Here is an 18,959-nt window from a genome sequence, read left to right as displayed (position 1 = left end):
GTTTGGCATTATGTTGGGTAGAAGAGTACCAGACAAGAAAGGCAGATTGCTTTGTAAGCTACAAAATGTCAGTCAGTAAATACTCAAAGGTCTGATTTAAGTGAAAAAGGAGTAAATACTATGGCAATTTCTGTCCATGCATTGGATAATTTATCATAAGTAGGAAACAAACTGTAGCAGCAAGCAAACCACAATAATACCGGTCTGCAATGTCCTTGCTGCAATGTATAATGCCCAGATGTATCCCATATTATTGAGCAGATGAGACTTTGATATGTAGTATGTCCTGTTTGCTTAATAAGCATATTTTTTTTTGCTTACATTTCTTCTTTGTGGGTATTTGGATATGCACTTCTTCTTTACCACTGAAACAAAAATTCTCCTTGTGCTGTAATAAATTTGGTTTGTGTAAAGTGAATGGATCATAGTCCTATGTGCATGTAATCCATAGTTGTGTATTTTGCAAATGTCTGCGTAGAACCCTTTTTTTCATTGCCTGAGGTGGCAAGCAAAGAGGATCTAAGTATATGAAATGTATGTCTCTGCCTGCAAGACTGCAGGATTTGCTTTTCAAGGTGTTAATTCTGTAGCTCTTTGTGAATAGGCAACAGCTGGAATGTGGCAGTTGAGTTATTAAAAGTGAAGCCTAATAAAAGTCCAATGGCATTTGTTTGTATTAAGTATCTCAAAATTTCTAGCTTCTCTGTCCATGAACTACAGCAGTAGCTCCTGTTTCATCTCTCACTGTTGCCATCGCATAACCTCCCGATGCTGCTGTCTGCCTCTGCCTCCTTGCTTGATTTCCCTTGACTGCACTCACTGCCCTCCTCTCTGTTCACACCCCAGCTGCTTAGACAACATTTTGTGACGAAATCTTGAAAGCTCATCTTCAGCTGAAAGCTTGAGGCTTACATTATTCTCTGCCTTGTTTGAGCTCATCCAGTCCATCGTCTGTTTCAAATAGAAAGTGTAATTTTTTATTGCTGCTATATGTTTTCCTAGGGAGGAACTATTAAACAGTAAGTCTTCATGCAGCATGCTGTTCTGTGCTACTCTCTGGTATCTGTTAATCTTGGCTGTGTCGGTAAATACTGGTTTTATGCTGAAAACAATAACTAGCTCTAGTGATCACTTGTAACCATGGAAATAGCATCTTAGGTTTTGTGGTCTTGCCTAGCTGAGGTGAAAGTGGTGACAGAGGTGCCAAAACACGGGACAAATGCCACAGGTAGGCTTATCTTCACACTTAGACAAAGAATAGGACAAGGAAATTACTTGTCCCTTAAAAGGGACTTTTTTCCTAATTTTAATTTTGTGAAATAAAAACTAATCCAACAGTTCTGCAGTAAGGAAGTGAAAAGTGGCTCTTCAGTTACAAATTGCAGTTTAAGCCTTTTTTTCTTCACTTCACTAAAACTTCTTCAAATCTTTACATAGAAGGCGTGTCTTGGTTTGAAAGACAGGTGTCTGCTAAGGAAGGCAGAAGCCTCCCTTGGAATGGAAAATATTACCCCCTTCCCTCCAAATTATTATAATTTTGAAATTAAGGGGCTTTCAGGCAAAGATATGGGAAAAGGAATAACTGTTCTTTACTAGTATGTATAACAAGACAAACAACAACGATGGCAGCAACAACAAACGGAACCAGAAACCCAGTACCAGCCTTCTCTCGGCTGTCAGGCCCTTTCCCCTTTGCTGCAGTCACGGCCACAGCCGGCAGGGGCGCTGGTGGCTCCCGGCCGGGCAGGGCAGGTGCGGTGATTCCCCCGCGGCTGCAGGGGGCGCTGTGGCGCGAGCTCAGCCACCTCTCCACACGGGTAATGGCGGCTCGGGTGGCGAGAGGGAGGGAAAAGAGGCTTCCTTTAGGAAGTCACAAGGGAAGCTGATCCTCGTGCCCCCTCTGGACAGCAAAAGGAGCTGTAGCAGGAACCTCAGAGTAGCAAGCTGGGAAGGCAGGGATGAGCAAAGTCTCAGAATGGTAGACGAGATATATCAGACACTCGGCAGCTGTGGCAGGAGCCGCGGGGTGTCCCGGCTGGCCGGGGGTGCATGGCTATAGTGTGGCAAAAAACCCGGAGCAGTGGCAGAGAAACGGCAGGGCTGGGCAGCGGCAGCCCGGCTCCCAAACACAGCCAGGAGAGGCTCCCTTGGAGGGGAGGGGGCTCGGGGATCCCAGGGTTTCCCTTGAGGCACCTGAGCAGATGGTGAAGGGTCCTTTGTTTGGTGAGGTAGGGTGTTGATAAGGTCTCAGTTCAGTGGCTGCTGTCACGAGCAAAGGCTCACCCCACAGCCCAAGCAGGACCGGGCTGGGCTCTGGCGATGGCAGCGAATTCCCTCCCCCAAGCAGCAGTTCCCACCGTCCTCCTCAGAAGCCAAGAGGCAAGAAAAGTAATAGCTGCCCCAGCCCTCTTTTCCCCAGCCCAGTTCTCGAGTATCTCTGCCCCTCAGAGAGAAACCCTCAGATAACAGAAGTGCAGCCAGATGCCCTCCTCCCGTGAGTTTGGCAACTTCTTTTGTTTCTTAAGTACCTGGTCGTTATAGTTCCGTAGCACCAAAATGGGCAGAAATTCCTTAAGGGAAAGAAAAACAAAAGGGAAAACCCTAACCTCCAACAAGGCTATGTTGAAACAAAGTAGTGATGCTAGGCATCGGTAAAAGTGTGTTTCCTTTGAAATTTCTGTGAGAACAGACATCTTTTATTTCAGTATATTGAAGCTAGTAATTGGTAGTGAGAATACATTAAATTGAATTACTTCACCATGTTGATACTACCAAAGCTGCAATCATTCACCTCTTTGTTCAGAGGATTGGGAATTCCTGTACATAGTATAAGACCGGGATTACGTGTAATTAGTGTTAATGCTAATTGCATGACAGGCTGCATTAAATCCAAGCCCTCTATTCTCTTTAGCAGATGCACTCTAAAACAGAGTTTTGAGCTATTTTAGGTGGAGACTAATCTCCTGTTAGTGAAAGATATGAAGAGATGTATTCACTAATCCAAGAGATTGGTGAGAGAATTTAGAACCAAAAAGTGTCCTGCTCCATCTTCTTGTCTCATACATTTCCGTGTGTCATTTTTCTTGATGATCTGGTGGACAATCATAAGCAGTTAAGAAGACTCGCAAAATAATTAGTGAGCTAGCAGAAGATTGCGATGTACTATGAAGCACTGTGGGTGGGGACCTTGAAGTTAAAGGTTATTTTATTTTATCTGTATTATCAAATTGCGTGCATGCAAGATACACTGGAAGTGTGTTCTAAGCCCAACTGTATTGTATGTAACAAAGGACTAGAAAGTTTTATGAGCCAAATGAAAAATGGGGAAAACAAACTCTATTGCAGAGAAGGCAAGAAAGTGGGATTTTGGCTGCTGTTGAAATATAAGTACTGTGAATGCTGACTACCATAGTACAGGATTTATGGCAATTAAAGTCCTAAAATATTTTTCCCCTACCAAAAAGAGAGGGAGGTGGTAGGAAGACCCCCTCCAGAAACTGTGGATTTCTTCTTACATGTCTTCTTTTGAAGTTTTAAATTACTTTCTGGTGTGATAAACATTTCAATGTGGAGATGAAGACTAAGAAAGAAATTCGTCTGCTTATTTTGAGAGAGATGCCTTCAGTAGACAACCATTCCAAAACACATAGGAAAGTTCTGGGTTCACAAATTCAATTTCCAGGTGTCATTGCTCTAAGAAATAATAAATAAATCACAGTATATATATATCAATAGCACACAGATAATTGCACTGAAGATAAATTAGTTAAGCATGTTTTGAGAATAAATATATTTTTTTTTTGAAGCCACAGTGTGGAGTGGCCTTTGGCCTCAGTGTTGGACCTATTTCAGCTGCTGATCTGAAACAGGGAATTCAGGGTATTACAGTGATTCAGATTCATTTTACATCCTTATTATAGGCAATATCAGCCTGTTGTCTTCTACTGCCTTGGTCTGAAAATTTAGTTGTGTTCTTAGAGTTGAGCACAGACTGAAGGATTTTTCAAATTATCTTCTGTCTTCACCAGTTCTTTCTCAGATCACTTACTTTTCCTTGCAGTTTGTTACTCAAGAGTCATGAAAAGGCATGATGTTCACAAACCATGAATAACAAAAAAGATGCAAAGTGTCATACCAGGTTTGCTCTGGATCTTGAGTATAATAAATTAATTTAAATCATGGTTCAGTCACAAGCAGAAAAAATTCCAAGTACAATTAATATAATTGACATCAGCCAGGTTTAACCTTTCATATCATCCACATCAGGTTTTGCATCTTTGTCCAGTAAGTCACAATGCAAATACCATATATTTTGCTGCTGTCTTTATTGGATGGCACTGAAAGAAGCATCCAAGCAGCAGTTTTTCTTCTGTCCAGCTTCTCTTTAGGGGTTAGTAAACTAGGAAAAAAGTAATTTTCAAATCTGGATTAGCATAGCACTTAGTTTTTAATGACATCTTTAGCATCTGAGTGGAGATTATTGATTTGCGCTGAGGGCTGCTCCTGTGCTTAACATCTACCTACCAGTCTTCTAATGGAAATCCCTCCATATGGCACTGCCTTATGAGCATAGATGTTAGCCTGTTTTCAGTGGCTTGCCCTCGTAGCTGTAAAAATAACATGTTCTGTGAGAGTTACTCAGTAGCTTTTTCGTATGTGGGAAGAAAAATCTATACTGTCTAAAAGGTGTGCCTTCATGTGACCTATGTAAAGGACGCAAAATCACTTTGCTTGTGTTTGATGTCTGCAGCGCACTTCACACAAAAACTTCTCAATAGACTACCCTACCTGGTGCTTGCTTTAAACTCTTGGAGAAAATACTTGTCTTCTGGTGCCATCTGCTGGCTTTAGTAGGAGAGAGAGGCAGTCTGATAATTGCCGTTAAAATCTCGTATTTTGCTAAAAGATCTAGTTTTAAAGAACTAGTGTCCTAACATTTGGCGTATTTATCCAAGTACAAGTGGCGGGAAACCATATATAAAAAAGTGAGTACAGTTGGATCTTAGACAGGAAATATTAGCAACCAGAGTACTCCATTTGGGTTTTAGCGTGGTAGAAATCTTTGCAGGCAGCTATTTCACACCTTCCAGTGTGAGGTGTGAGCTCAGGTCCAGGTTGTGCATATGTCCATATGTGGGTGTACTCATGCGAAAGTTAGCAGGGTTGATACCTTAGAGTGTGGTCTCTGTAGATGCTTCGGCTCCTGACTTAGGTATCCCCTCCAAGTGCTGCACTTCGCATCTCTCAGAGTGATTCCATGTAATCCTATTAAATAACTTTCTGAGACATACAGAATCAGAATACTCTGATTTGGAAGGGACCCACAAGGATCATCAAGTCCAGCTCTTAAGTGAATGGCCCATAAATGGATTGAACCTGCGACCTTGGTGTTATTAGCACCATGCTCCAACCAACCAGTTGGACTGTCTTTCTGTGCAGACTTTCTGCATGTAGATGGGTTTTTCTTTGCTGCTGAAAAGCATCTTATAACAACTCTTATGCATTTAGATATTCTAAAATACCTTCCTTAGTTGCAGAACCTGGGATTACCAATGACACAAGTTTTACAATCAGCAGCATTTGTGGTACAGTGCAGTTTGCAGATGTGGGACTAAAACACAACATCTCTAGACCCCTATGGAAGGCTGTGTAGTTCTGCATGGAGCCAAGAAAAAGGTCACAGGCTTGGATATCTTTGATAATTTTCTTTGACTACCTAGTTTTTTTGGCGGTAAGCAGCCTATGACGAGATTGTTGGATCTCGAGATCGTGAGGTGACCTGGTTTCTTTACCAGTTTTCTGAAGTGTTGTCACTAGTGCTGTAGGCTTAGGTTCTGAAATACCTTAATTTCTTTATCTTTAAAAGGTAAATAATTATAATTACTATTCTTTGGAGAAACTTGATGAAAGGCTTTCCTCTTAATATTATTGAAACTTAACTGGAATTCTGTAATATACGAGATGCTTGATGTACATATACTGTATCAAAATGTTTGATTGTATTTGCTTTTGTTTCGTGATAGGTGTGTATTTTTCATTGCCCTTAAATGCAAACAGAGTATGGAATAATGAAGAAAAAATAATTCCCATGTTTGCATACTGCACTGTGTCACAGAAATATTTATTGTTGCACTTCTTCATAGTTGCTGTTATATGAAAGAGGGTGGATGAATAGATGGAAGCCTTCAGTTTTACATGAAGGAGAAGGAAATATAAGAAATGTAAAATGGAGAGGACACTTAATTGCTTGGGCTAATAATATGGTAAGTATTTTTCACCTCCATTACATGATCAAAAATATCTCTGTGTTGCACTGATTATTGAAATTTTTCAATGCTAATTGCCAAAATATTCAATTGAAAAACTGTGCATTTGTAGAATTGGGTACAAAAGGCATTGAAGGATGGTGGTTTATATGTCATTTCTTGGTAGAAATTTCTTCCATTGTTTCGTGCTGGTTAGTCAGAGTTCTCCAATATGATTGCCACTTCTGAAGAAATTAGGAAAGTAGCTCTACATACCACTGTGGTGGTCACTACTGCACACTATTGCTAATTAGAATTTTGATTAGTGCAATTTATTGAAGCAAACCAAGGAAGGAATGCCAATGTAATTCTTCTTTATATAAATAATAAAGTATCTCCACTCCCTGCCACCCCCTGAAAAAAAGTAAACTGTCTGGATTTTGTAATTTGTACTGAAATGACATTATTACATGCACTTTCAATGTTGCAGATTATAAAAAAATATAGTAATAATTTCTCATTTTGTTAGGCCACTAGAAAAAGTTAGACTTTGGAGAAAATAGGCCCCTTTTGTGCTAAGTGTAATTTTATAGGAAACCATTGCGTTCATTCTGAGTGTTGCATTTCACCTATCACTGTATATCTAATTGACGGCTCTATGTTTTTAGCAGTGAGGGATATGTTTTTAAGTGTGTATCATGTCTAAATTCCAAAGTATTTTTTAAAATACGGTGAAAGTACTTCTACTTCTGAAACACTAGCTTTTTTTTTCTTCTATTGTTTTTCCATCCTAAAGGGAAGCATTTATTAAAATATTTTAAAGCCATTGTTCTTTTCTATCTTTCAAAACCAGTTTGATGTGAAATTGTTAGAGGTGGACCTTTGTTTATTTGCTTCCCTTTAATAACTCTCTTAGAATGGAAACTTCATGGAGGGCTTGATTGATATAACATTAGGTTTTTTGAAGGTTTTGTTCTTTTCAGAGCCATACAATTAAATACATATTCTAGGTATATGCGGGGGATGGATAGGATGAGAGCTATCCCTAGAGATGATGTGCCAATCAGAACACAGAATACTAATAAAACATTGAGAGCCATCTGTCAGAGACAAAAAGCCATGGTCAGGGCCTATCTTTCAAAGAAAAATGAAATTACCTCCTCCGAAAGATTAATATATTTGGTTATTGCCCTTTCCCTTCCCCTTTAACTTTTTAAACTCCGTTCTCTAGCAAGGTTTTGTGTTACACTTCTTTTTTTCAAAATCAGAGAAAGTCTTTATAGCCTTGCTTCTTACTGTGTGTGCTTGGTTACCTAGTTTTTATATTTAGTCAAGGTCTAATTCTGCTTTCCAGATGCATAGGTAACCCATATTTGCTGCTATGCTCTCTTCTTCCTGCATGGCTAATAGCACAAGTTTTACAAACTGAGACATCTGAGGACCAAATCCTTAGAGGCATTTGGCTGCTGGACTCCCATTTGGACAGGTTTTAGCTCCTTCATGATAGGAAGTTGACTGTGGAAGTCCTTCAGTTCATAGCGCAAATGCCATACCTGTTAGAGGAGAAGCCACTGCCCAAGCATTCTCACGCCATTCAAGGAGTCACATACACACCACCCCAGACTCTAACTGCAAGGACTGGAGTCCTTTTACTGTGGGCAGCTCCAAAGAGCTGACAGGTGCCCCTTTTGACTCCTTGCTCACTACTTGTGCACCTGCTCATGGGCAGAGCAAATTACATAGCAACAACTAAAACATCAGTGAGTCATCAACACTATTCTTACAGTAAATCCATAACTCAGCACTGTACCAGCTACTAAGAAGAAAAATTAATAATTAATTGCCAGCCAAAATCATATCTAGGTGTAAGTTCACAGTTTACAGCCTAAGACTTCAAAAAAATTCAGCTACTCACGCTAAGCAAGTAAACCTAAGCAAAGAGCATACTATATCACATGATATAACTCTAAATATCTTACTCTTATGTAAAACTTACTATATTAAACAACTGTCTCTCAACACTTACAGCCAAAGAGGATCCTTGGTTTGAAAGCCACTTTAAACATGAGCTGGTCTATCCCATATAAGATTTGCTGCCATGTAGAAAAACAGAAGGTGTGATACGGGTCACTGAAAATCATCTTTGAAGACAAAGTAGTAAGATTTATAAAAAGCAACTTTATTAAAATGCAATTCAAGCAAGATTAAAAATTTTGTCAGAAGAGCTTAGAAAACACAAAGCATAAGAACCTTGTTTATGTTACCTAGAGATCTGGGCTCTGTATGTTGCAGATGCTATGTGTGAGTTGTTGTTTGGTTTTTTGTTTTTGAAACCTTGATGTCTGCTAGCTGATGAGATGCCAGTAGAAGTGTGTTCCATGCTCACAGTTCTTCAGTGACAAAAATCACTGAAAAAAAACCCTTTCACCCACCCTCATACCTCTTACTGTTCCTTGTGATTTAAAAAAAAAAAAGGCAAAACCTGGCTTAGACTGTGCCCCACCCATGACTTTTAAACAGTTGTGTCCGTGTATTTGTACAGCTGGGAACATAGAAACTCACAGTATAGGAAACAGAAATAGGCAGGGGAATCTTCTAAATCAGTTTTGCCACTAGGAAAATCCTGTTGCAGTGGGGATTTCTGCAACATGCATCAGACAGCGAGGCCCGTGGAAAGAAATAGGGACCGATTCTTGATAGAAGTTTCAGAGATCTTTATTCTCCAGCCACATGGCTGTGGGACTGCCGAAGAACTGAGCAGTCATGGGGCAACCAGGGTCCTTCCTGGACAGGGGAACACAAAATAACCAATGGGGAACAGGATTAGGGTACATGTGACGAGGGAGCAGGGAGACCCCGTAGGCCGTGCCTCTACTCCAGGGTCCCCTCCCCCCGGACTCCACGCCGGGGGGGAGGAACCCCAACAAAATCCTGACATGGCATGGCATCATGGATTCTGACCTTTCAAGGTCTTCTCCATCCCCTTTTCTGTGATTTGAAGACTCACCCTCTAAGCTCTGTGAGCAGAAAAGAAGTCCCTACTAAAATGTTTTATTTTAGAGACTTTTGTTTTAAATTACCAAGAACAAGTCATTACTTAACATGAAATTAATTTCCATTCTGCTATTGGAAAGGTTATAGCTTACCTTGTCTAAATGACGTGAAAAAGATCTAATTATTGGTTCTTTTTTTCCTCCGTCTCTCAAATGACTTTAATCTTCCTGGTTTTTAACTTTTTGTTCTGTTAGTTTAGGAGATTTCCTGAGAAGGGAGTAAAAAAATCACAGCATACAAAAGCAAGCATTGTTTAAATATGCTTGCTTTTCTGTTTTAATATAAGTAGAAATGCATATCTTGAGATTGAATTTATTTATCTTAATGAGCTGTTGCTTTTCTTTTTCCAAGGTGGAAATTTCTGTGTCTCTACTGGGGCTGTTGTGAAAAAGCTGGGATTCTTTTTATTTCTCCAGGAGTAGCACCAGCCTAATAAGCCAAACTGGTTCATGACTAGAATTGCTAGTCTGTCACTCATTTACTTATTACGTCTTTTTATTTGGCATGTGAATTTAAAATATCTAAATTACTCTGATCCCTTTACTCCTTTTGTCACCTCCTAGATTAGGTGGGTTTTTGTATCAACAGTTTTTTTCTGTTGGCACACTCAGCTCTGCTCTGAAATTTATGCCATAAACTGCTCTGACCGCCTTAGCGTACAAAATGGTGAGCAGGAGTTTGTCATACTGAATAAAGTTCTCTTGTTTTTAAACTTTCAGGGCGTGAAGATACTTGACATGATCTCCAAGCAAAGAATTACCAATGTGCCTCGAGATGACATAAGCCTTCGCCCAGATATGTATCCCTGCAGCCTTTGCTGGAAGGATAATTTAACGCTGATTATTGGCTGGGGAAATTCAGTAAAGGTGCAGTTATACCTGTCTTTGTAATAAATGCTTGCTGTTATCACAGACAAACAGAGGATTGTTTCTGAAAAGTAAAGACAATCAAAAAAAATAGAATTTGGTTTGACTAGTGTTCAGAACTCTTGCTGCTGTAGAAATGTCATTGGACTGACCCTCATGAGGAGGAGGAGTGATAGGCACCCAGCGGTCACATAGGTCTCTGTGTGAGAGCATGCAGTGAATGTAATCCTCAGGGACATTTCACTCCTGTGTGCCTTGGAGGGATTTCGTCTTCTGAAAGCTTTTAGTGTGTTGTTGAATTCATTTCTTTTGATTAACATTAAGGAAGAACAACTTACCATGAGATATTGTTGGAGGGGATTGCTTTGGGGGCTGAGGAGGTTGCAGCTGCTAAAACAGCTGCATGATTTTGGTCAACCATGGGGGAAAAAAAATGGGTGGGTAGGAGGACAGACTGCTTAGGGTTTTCTTATCTTTCAGCAGGAAACTCGCATTTCAAACTTGTGTGGTGCAGACTGATTATAATTTGCTCAGACCAGCACCTGACATGTGTTTGTTACAAGCCTGTTAGCTGTTTTCAAATAACAGACTGCTGCATCACTGCACAGTGGGAAATTAAAAGTGCCTGATAGGAATAGATGGAAAGGGAGGATAAAGTGAGGTAGGTGACGTGTAAAAAGCTTTTGGAGCATTAGGCTTAGAGTTTTATAAATGAGGAGGTTTGTCCTAAGTTTGGCATCTGTCTTCCCCCTTCTATTTGCATGTACTTCACAACAGTTGGTTATTTGCATTTATTTATATGTATATACTCCTCTCCTATAACTGGGAGTACCAAATAGCAAACTTACTGAATAAGAATCCGGTACCTTGAAAGGTAATGAGATGCAAAGTGTGAGAATACACCAAGACCAAGTTCATATATAAATGCTTCTATGAAGAAACCATAGTGGGCAGGTATTTTCACATTTCTCTTACGTGGTCCTCTTCCAGCATATTTATAAGGCTGTGAACTACAGCCACAACTTTCCTGTGTGCTTTTCTTTAGTGATGCGTCAATACTGTTTCACAACTTGTGTTTTTCAAAATAAAGGAATCCATGTCCGAGAATTCCCAGAAATCCCTTTTCTTACTGATGCGAAGTATCGTTTTAGGAATTCCAGTTTCTTCATTGTAACGATACAAATCTCTGTTTCAGATTTGCTCAGTAAAAGAACGGCATGCCAGTGAAATGCGTGACCTTCCAAACCGCTATGTGGAAATAGGTATGGTTTTGTGAATGCACTCCTTTTCAAAAAGCTTTGAATGACTGGTTTTACATTCTAGCCATAACAAATCTGTTACACTTCGGAGACAACATGCAGTTGTAACATAAGTGTCTCCTCATTTTTAATTGCTGAGGTTGTCATAATGCCCTCTTGCATAGGTGTGAGGGTTTTTGTATAGAGAGCCTTAAGTTCTGGGATCATCTAAAATCAGAGATACTTGTGTGAACAATGGATGCCTTAACTTTCCCTACATACAGATTCCTTTAGAGAACTTGGGTTTTCATCTTGGTTAAATGATTTACTACTACAGTGTAGTAGTAAAGAGAAAATAGATACTACTTTATTTGATTATATGTTGTTTGACTACACTACTTATAACATTTTTCCCTTTTTTTTCCCCTTAAAATCTCTGGTATAGTGCTAGGAAATTGATTTTATTTATTTTTGTTTCCTTTCTTGGCTTCTGAATTTTATATTTTCATTTGCTTTCTTATTTTTCTATCTCATGTGATGTGAATAAATTTTTATTATTGCTAATTATTGGAAAAGCTCATGACAAAATGTGTGTATTAAGTAAAGTGGAATTCAAAGAAAATTTGGAAGGGAAGTGGGGATGTAAACAAAAAGTCACAACTGTCCCAGAAGCATGTGCTGAGGAAAGGAAGTATCTAGGAGCTGGTAGTGCTGGGACGATAAGCAGGCCCTCTGACTCTGCAGACCAGAGTGGGCAACAGTTTGTAAGCTTTGGTGCTCCCTTGACTGTAATAACATGAGACTGTAGATAGAGTGTTCAAGCAACATCCTGTATCATGTCCGTTTGGAATGGTGCATGGCATAGGTGTATATATGCTCTGGTTTCTGATTTCAGGAAAGGACTGTTCTAAAATAGCTTCTGAAAATCAGCTAGGAGACTTAAACTCTGCAGGGACTCTGGATACTGAGAGATTGGTGGGGTGCCTGAAAATAATTAAATGGGTTTGGTCACATACTGGCAAGTGAACAGGGGCAACTTCTACTTCAGCTATAATATGTTTATATGGATGGTGCTAGTCTTACGTGACTGTTTATTGGAACTTGATTAAAAAAAAATAAAAAGCTGTCATCGGGCTATTTAGGTGCAGACATGAAGGATAAAGATTTTTGTGGATTTAACTTTTTCGTCGTAAAATTTCTGGCCTGTAGTTTTCTCTGTATTCTAGAGGACCGGTATTTTATCTCACTTAGCCTGTTAATGATGTGCTTGAGATTTTATTTTCTGGTTTCAGGTCAAAGCACTGAAATTGCACTGCCAAATGCTGTCCACAGTACTCATTAGAACTTGGGAGGATTGGGAGGGAAAAGAGAGAGACATTGTTTGTTCAAATGTCAGTATAAATTAAAATTGTCTTTCATATAGTCACATAGAAGGTCTTCTTGACAGCAGTGTGTCATGCCATAACATCTATTTCAATTTTATTTCAACTTTACTTTTCAAAGGCATAGCTGGAAGGTCTGATTTTATATCAGACCTGCAACCAGTATAGTTTTTTTGCAAGACCACTAATACCCAAAGTGGATGCTTAAGTTGATATACTTGCATAAAGAATTTATACAAGGCAAGAATATCATCCTTCAATGCAAGGATAACTGAGTATCCTTCAGATATTTTGAGTCATAAGATCTTGTCAACAGACTTACTTAACACAGAGTTACTTTTGTCATGCTTAGAGGTATGGGGATTTTGATTTTTTTCTTCCTGCTTTTACAATTTTTTACCTGGAAAGAAAATCAGAAGTGGAGCAGGAAGCTTCATAGTTGCTTCTCTGGTCATCATGGTAATACATATAGAGTCTGTGATAAAACAGTGTTTTCTCATGTGTCAACAGTTTCAGGTTTATGCTGGTTTAGAGCCATTCTGAGGGCCCCTAAATTCCATGGTGGTGTCATAGATAACTGTGACGGCATTAGTAGATAATAAATGTTTCTTCAGTACTTTGCAGTCCAGTGAATAAGGAAACAGTATTTCCTGCTTTGCAAGTTAGGTGCATAGGATCCTGTTTAACAACGTACCTCCTCATCTTCTGTTTCTGTCTTAAGAACTAGCTATACTTACTCCAAGGTGGAAAATAATTACAGTACCTACTGTGATGCTAAACCAGACACCCCAAAATGTGCGAGAGTTACACCACAGAACTGTTCTAGCTGTTTTATCTTAAAGAAGATAATGCTGTGATTACCTGTAAGAGAAAATAGATTAATTATACAGGTCTCCTGCACTGAGATCCATGTGACATTGCTGATTTTATTTACATCTTTCAGTATATTAGTGGTGCTTTTCTTCAGTAACCTTGCTGTTGTTTCTGCTACAGTTCATTGCCTCTGTGAGTCTTCATTCAGTGTCAAAGATAAACTCCAGTGAGTGTTTCTATTTAGGTTTAAACATATGTTAGCTGAGCAGATCCTATCAGTTTTGCTCTGTCAGCTACTGCTGTGAAGTAGTGTATTGATTAGAAAGTATTGGTATTGAATTACAGGCTTAACGTGGACTAAATGCCATTGTGATCCTTTTTAAAGAGTGCTTGACCTCTGTGCTCACTTCTGAAGCATGTACAAAAGCTGTAGTGCTGCACAGCTTCTGGTCTGAACAGGGAACCCTTCCTCAACTGGAACCCATGAGAAGGCTGGTTGCTAAATAACTAATTAGACTTTTCAGTTAATATAATGCCTTTTGAAAGGAAAATAAGTCGTTTAGTCTTCCTTGCCCTTGTCAGGATTTTACGTACTTTTATGGAGAAGTACTTTATATCTGCCTCATAATGATAGCAGAAAATAGAGATTAACACCAGAAATATGTAAAAGACTTCAAGTTGATTAGAGAATTTCTATTCAATTTATTTTTGCCCAGATTTTATCTGAGGAATCTCAGGTTAATTCCAGGTACCAGCCAAGCAGCAATGTCTCTTGAATACTTGTCTCCCTTTGCATTCTACCAAATTTCCCACAGAGCAGATTTCTGGTTTTAAAATTACATGTTTTAAGGCTATGTTTGTAACAACACACCTGTATGTTTTATGAGGGAATAGCTTCACACCTGCATGGCAAGTGAGAATCATGCATCGAGATTGCACATTTCAATCTGAAAACATCGGAATATTTATCTTCTTGTTTGTAAACTGAGATTAATGGGAAATGTACCAACATATGTCTCTTTATATACACAGACTGTAAAGCTTAATTGATGAGTGTGATGATCAGGAAATGTACTTCATAAGGTGATTTATGCAAACACTTCATTGAACCAAGTCTGCTATACTCTGAGAAGCCAAAAAAAGGTTAAGAAAAAACCCAAACCTAGTTATATAATTGATTCTACTTAGACTTTTGTTCATCTGTTTTGCCACAAACCAAACCTATCCTTTATAAATTTCTTCATAAAATGAGTCAAAATTCTTCAAGATTTTGACTTCTTTGTTATCAAACCTCAGAATTTCTAAGCCCCAAAGTCCTTCAAGACTGAGTATTTTCCCTGTTGGTTAACAAAATTTTCTCGGTTCAATGGAAAAAAAGAGTTTTTCAGAAAATCAGCTTTGATGCTTAAATGATACTTATATGGGACCTTTTCTTGTCCTCTAGTTGGAACTGAATTCACATGCTGTCAGAAAAGAAAAAAAAGTTATATTTTTGTATCAAGTGCAACTCCATGCATAAGATAATAGCTAATCAAAGCATGCCATTTTGTATTGTTTTGGTTTGGATAAATTACCTAGCACACTAAAAACATCTGCAAAATTTGTATTCATTGTTATAGGCCACAGTGCAGCTTACCCTTAAGTGTTCTCAAGATGGTATCTCCACCACCAATGCTTTTAGTTGAAACATTGTGCCCATTGAAATCAAAGGTAAAACCTTCTGACTGTAACCAAAATATTACTCTCTAAAATCTGCTGTGGTAAAGCAGGGGCTGCTTTTAGAGGTTTGACTAAACAAAATAGACTCCTTTTAGTTTCAGTGTGTCGCATATGTGTGGATCTTTAAATCCCAGAGAACGTGGTTTTATACAGTTTAGGTAAATAATGTAGCATATGTTGTTTCATTTCTGTAGTTTGGTGTATTTCATACATTTCATTTAATGAGCAGCAAAAGAGGTTTACAGGTTTCTTCATTTTGCTTCCTGGTAATTTGTTTGACAGCTGTACATAGATGCTGAACATGGAGTAGGTCCACTGTCAGCATATCTTCTATCTTCTCTTATGACAGGCATAAACATGTATGACACGTGGCCATACCTCAGTCATTTCCGTTTACTTCAATACTACATTTGTTTTAATTATTTTGGATCCTTTTCAAATTAACAGCATATCTGCACTGCCTTTATTTTGGATTTTTTTTCCTCCTTGATCACAACACAGTGTCCAGAGAGTAAGTCAAATTAACCTATTATTGTTCTGTGCAGCTATAACTTCCATCTTCTTTTTTTGGTAAGACTTTTTTGATTACAGCATCAAAGGTTTTTATCAGGTCAAGAAGCACTGTCTACGCCAGTTTTTCTTTGTTCAGGGCTGTAGCAGCAGAGCTAGAGCATTGTGTTTCAACAACGCCTCTTGAGAAGGATGAGCTGAGAGAAAGCTGAAAGTGAAACCAAGGAAACTAAACTCTATTCAAAAATAAAACTTGAAGTGGTGATTTTTGTTTGTTTATTTTTGATTCACAGATCAATACTTCTGCTTGGTCTTAAATACACCATTACATTGGGCATTGCAAGCATGTTCACTGGCAAAGGGACTGAAGTTCTAGTATAAGACAAAGAAACACACGTGGATTTTAAAGCTGTCTCTATAATCATTATAAGGGATTAATGATAATTCACCATGCTGTTTTCTGCTTCAAATACAAACCACAGTATTTTACATGCCTTTGAGAGCCTTCTCTTGGCCCTCCTATAAAGCTGAATTTGAAGTTTCTTTGATAGTATTATGGATTTCACTTTGTTTTTTCTTTTCCATGTTTTTCCTCTTGCCTTCCATATTATTTTAAAATGCCAAATACTAAATTGTAAACTGAGAATAAGATACGTAGTTGGTTTTGAACTGGTTTTTTTTAAATCATCACTGAGAGCAACGTGTGACACAGTCAAAGTAATCTCATCGGTGTTGTAGGCTAGAACAAGATAATTACATACGTGGTTACAAATGTGAGCCTATTCTCTGTGAATGGATTGAATGCTCTACCCTTGTGTTGTAGTGTGGTCCCTCAGTGATGCCAAAGTGTTAGCAGTCATTAAAAGAAAAGCAGTACTTGCTTATTCGTTGAGAGACAGATGTCAGACATGTACTCTGTTTCATTGTATTTTTTCTCCCTTTGTGAGAGGACAGTTATTTCTCCCGTTCCTTCTTATTATCTTAGTTAAAGAAAATTAGCTTTATTTTTAATGTCTTTATGCTGTATTTTCTGTTTGCCTTGCTAAAATAATTAGTAACTTCCAGTAGATAGATAGATATATATTAGTAATGTAATACGCTAAACAGTAAGGAAGGAAACATGTTATTTCCTACTAATGCTTAGATTCTCCTAAAACTATGGAAGAAAATAATGAAGTATCTGATGTTTTTTTAAAAGCTTATAGTTACAAGGCTTTCTAATGTAAATACTTTGATAATTCCTGGTTTGGGCCCCATGAGAGAGGAGCTCTCAAAAAAGGGGTGCCTTGTAAATCCAGCCAAAGAAAAATAAATAGCTGTTTCTGTGGTAGAGGTCTCATTTAGTAAGTCATTTTGTAAATACAGTTCAGCACTCTGTTTTTTCTTCTCTTTCTTGAATAATCCTCATATAGCTATCTCGATTTCAAGACCAATTTTAGAAAATTATGTTTTCAGTTTTATGAACAAGAAAAGATACTATGAACTGTGTTTTCTTTGTAATGAGTATATCTATAAATTATTCTGTGATGTTTAAAGTGATGATCAATAAATAATGATCTTTGTGTTTTCATATATCATACCAATAGATGTAGCAGGTGCGATTCTCTTATGGCCACATGAACTTGCTGGGAATATGCAAACCAATGAAGTTGTACTAGTTATTGCCTGTTTTATTGAGTTTGATTTTGGTTTTGCTTCCTTTTCCAATGTGATTACTGAAAATCAGACTGAGCCTTCATTTAAAATATTTAATCTCTAGCATATCCTGGAGCACAAACATTTCTTTTTGCAAGCTTTAATGTAATTGAATCTGTTAAATGTAGATTTTCATCTGATCCAACTGGGAAATCTGTGGGTTTGTTATATGTATTGAGTCTTCAACTCTCGGAAGTGCTGCTGTATGCTGTTGATTGTCACTGAAAATCAGTGAGTTTTTCTTAATAGTAGTTCAGACACATTCATTTTTTTAAGTCTGTTTTTCTTTCCTGTATTTCAGTTTTCCAATTTGACACTGAATTCTACATCAGTGGACTTGCACCTATCTGTGACCAGCTTGTTATACTTTCATACGTAAAGGAGATCTCCGAAAAAACGGTAGATTTTTTATCTCAGAGTTTCTTCACAACATTAATTTGCCCTGTGAGTTGGGCCTTAAACTAGTCATGCAAATTATCTGATTATCTGAGAAAAAATTTGTAGTCTGCCGGTAGTGAACAGTTCTTGAAACGTCTCTGATCTATAAAACAAGGTTAGTGGAGGTGATGTTGAAGACTAATGTGCTTACATTTCAGAAATCATGTTTGGGTTCCTTTTTTTCTTGCAGAACACAGAGAAGGTCTCTAGCTAGCCCTTCTTGCTTCTTTTTCCTTCCTTTCTTCTCCCCTGCCCCTTTTTATCTCCTTTTCTCTCTTTCTTCCTGATGTTTCTGCACCAGAAGAAATGAAGAATCTTGTTTAGCCATAAGAGGAGCTTGCTGACACTGCATCTCAAAGGAAATGAGAGTAGTGAAGTTGATCAAGTCAAGCAATAAGAGTTACTGCGGGGCAAAATGAATGATTGTGAGCGAGTGGCATCATTGTCTCCCTTCTAAGATCTGTAGTTGTGTACACCCAGATCCATGCGTGGATAGGTAGAAATTAGAATTCATGTCAGTCGTTTTCACTGTGTGCGGATAAGTGCTGTGTCTGTCTCCAACATTGATTTCATATTGCCAAATAAAAGGCAAGGCAGTGGAGGAAATCCTTGAAGCTGTGGTGTGAGAATGGCAGATGCTCTTGATCATCTCTTTGATAAGCATGTCTTCGTTAGACAACCATCACCATAGTAACCTTAAGAAACTGGGTGCACAAGTTGCTAGGCAATGAAATGCTGTAGGTTCAAACAAATGCTCGAACCTTCTGAAATCAATGGGGTTAGCTTCTAGTTCTACATCAGGATGTCAGATTATTATTTATTTATTTATATTAAGGACAAAAATAATGTCACAGCAGTGTTTCCCAAAAGAGTCAGTGCAGTAGTCCTCTAGTGTGGGAGAGTTGGTGATAAAAAAAGGAAAGCAGGCATATGGGATAAGAAGGGGGAGGAAAAGATGGATTGAAATGCAAGGGAGCAAGGAAATTGGGAAGCCACTGT

General features: G+C 38.4%; 1 protein-coding gene across 2 annotated transcripts in view; it reads left to right on the top strand.

The window, feature by feature from the left end:
• The window catches only part of VPS41 (VPS41 subunit of HOPS complex), a 114,247-nt gene that overhangs the window by 57,739 nt on the left and 37,549 nt on the right, over positions 1-18,959 (top strand). For both annotated transcript variants that reach the window (XM_048297075.1, XM_048297068.1), the window contains exons 8-11: positions 6,144-6,263; positions 10,019-10,165; positions 11,361-11,427; positions 17,824-17,921. In XM_048297075.1, the coding sequence (XP_048153032.1) occupies positions 6,144-6,263; positions 10,019-10,165; positions 11,361-11,427; positions 17,824-17,921 (432 nt within the window). The remainder of the gene's footprint in view (positions 1-6,143; positions 6,264-10,018; positions 10,166-11,360; positions 11,428-17,823; positions 17,922-18,959) is intronic.

The sequence above is a fragment of the Corvus hawaiiensis genome, chromosome 1 (genome assembly GCF_020740725.1).
Source record: "Corvus hawaiiensis isolate bCorHaw1 chromosome 1, bCorHaw1.pri.cur, whole genome shotgun sequence".
Taxonomy (NCBI): domain Eukaryota; kingdom Metazoa; phylum Chordata; class Aves; order Passeriformes; family Corvidae; genus Corvus; species Corvus hawaiiensis.
This window is presented reverse-complemented; position numbering and strand designations above follow the sequence as displayed.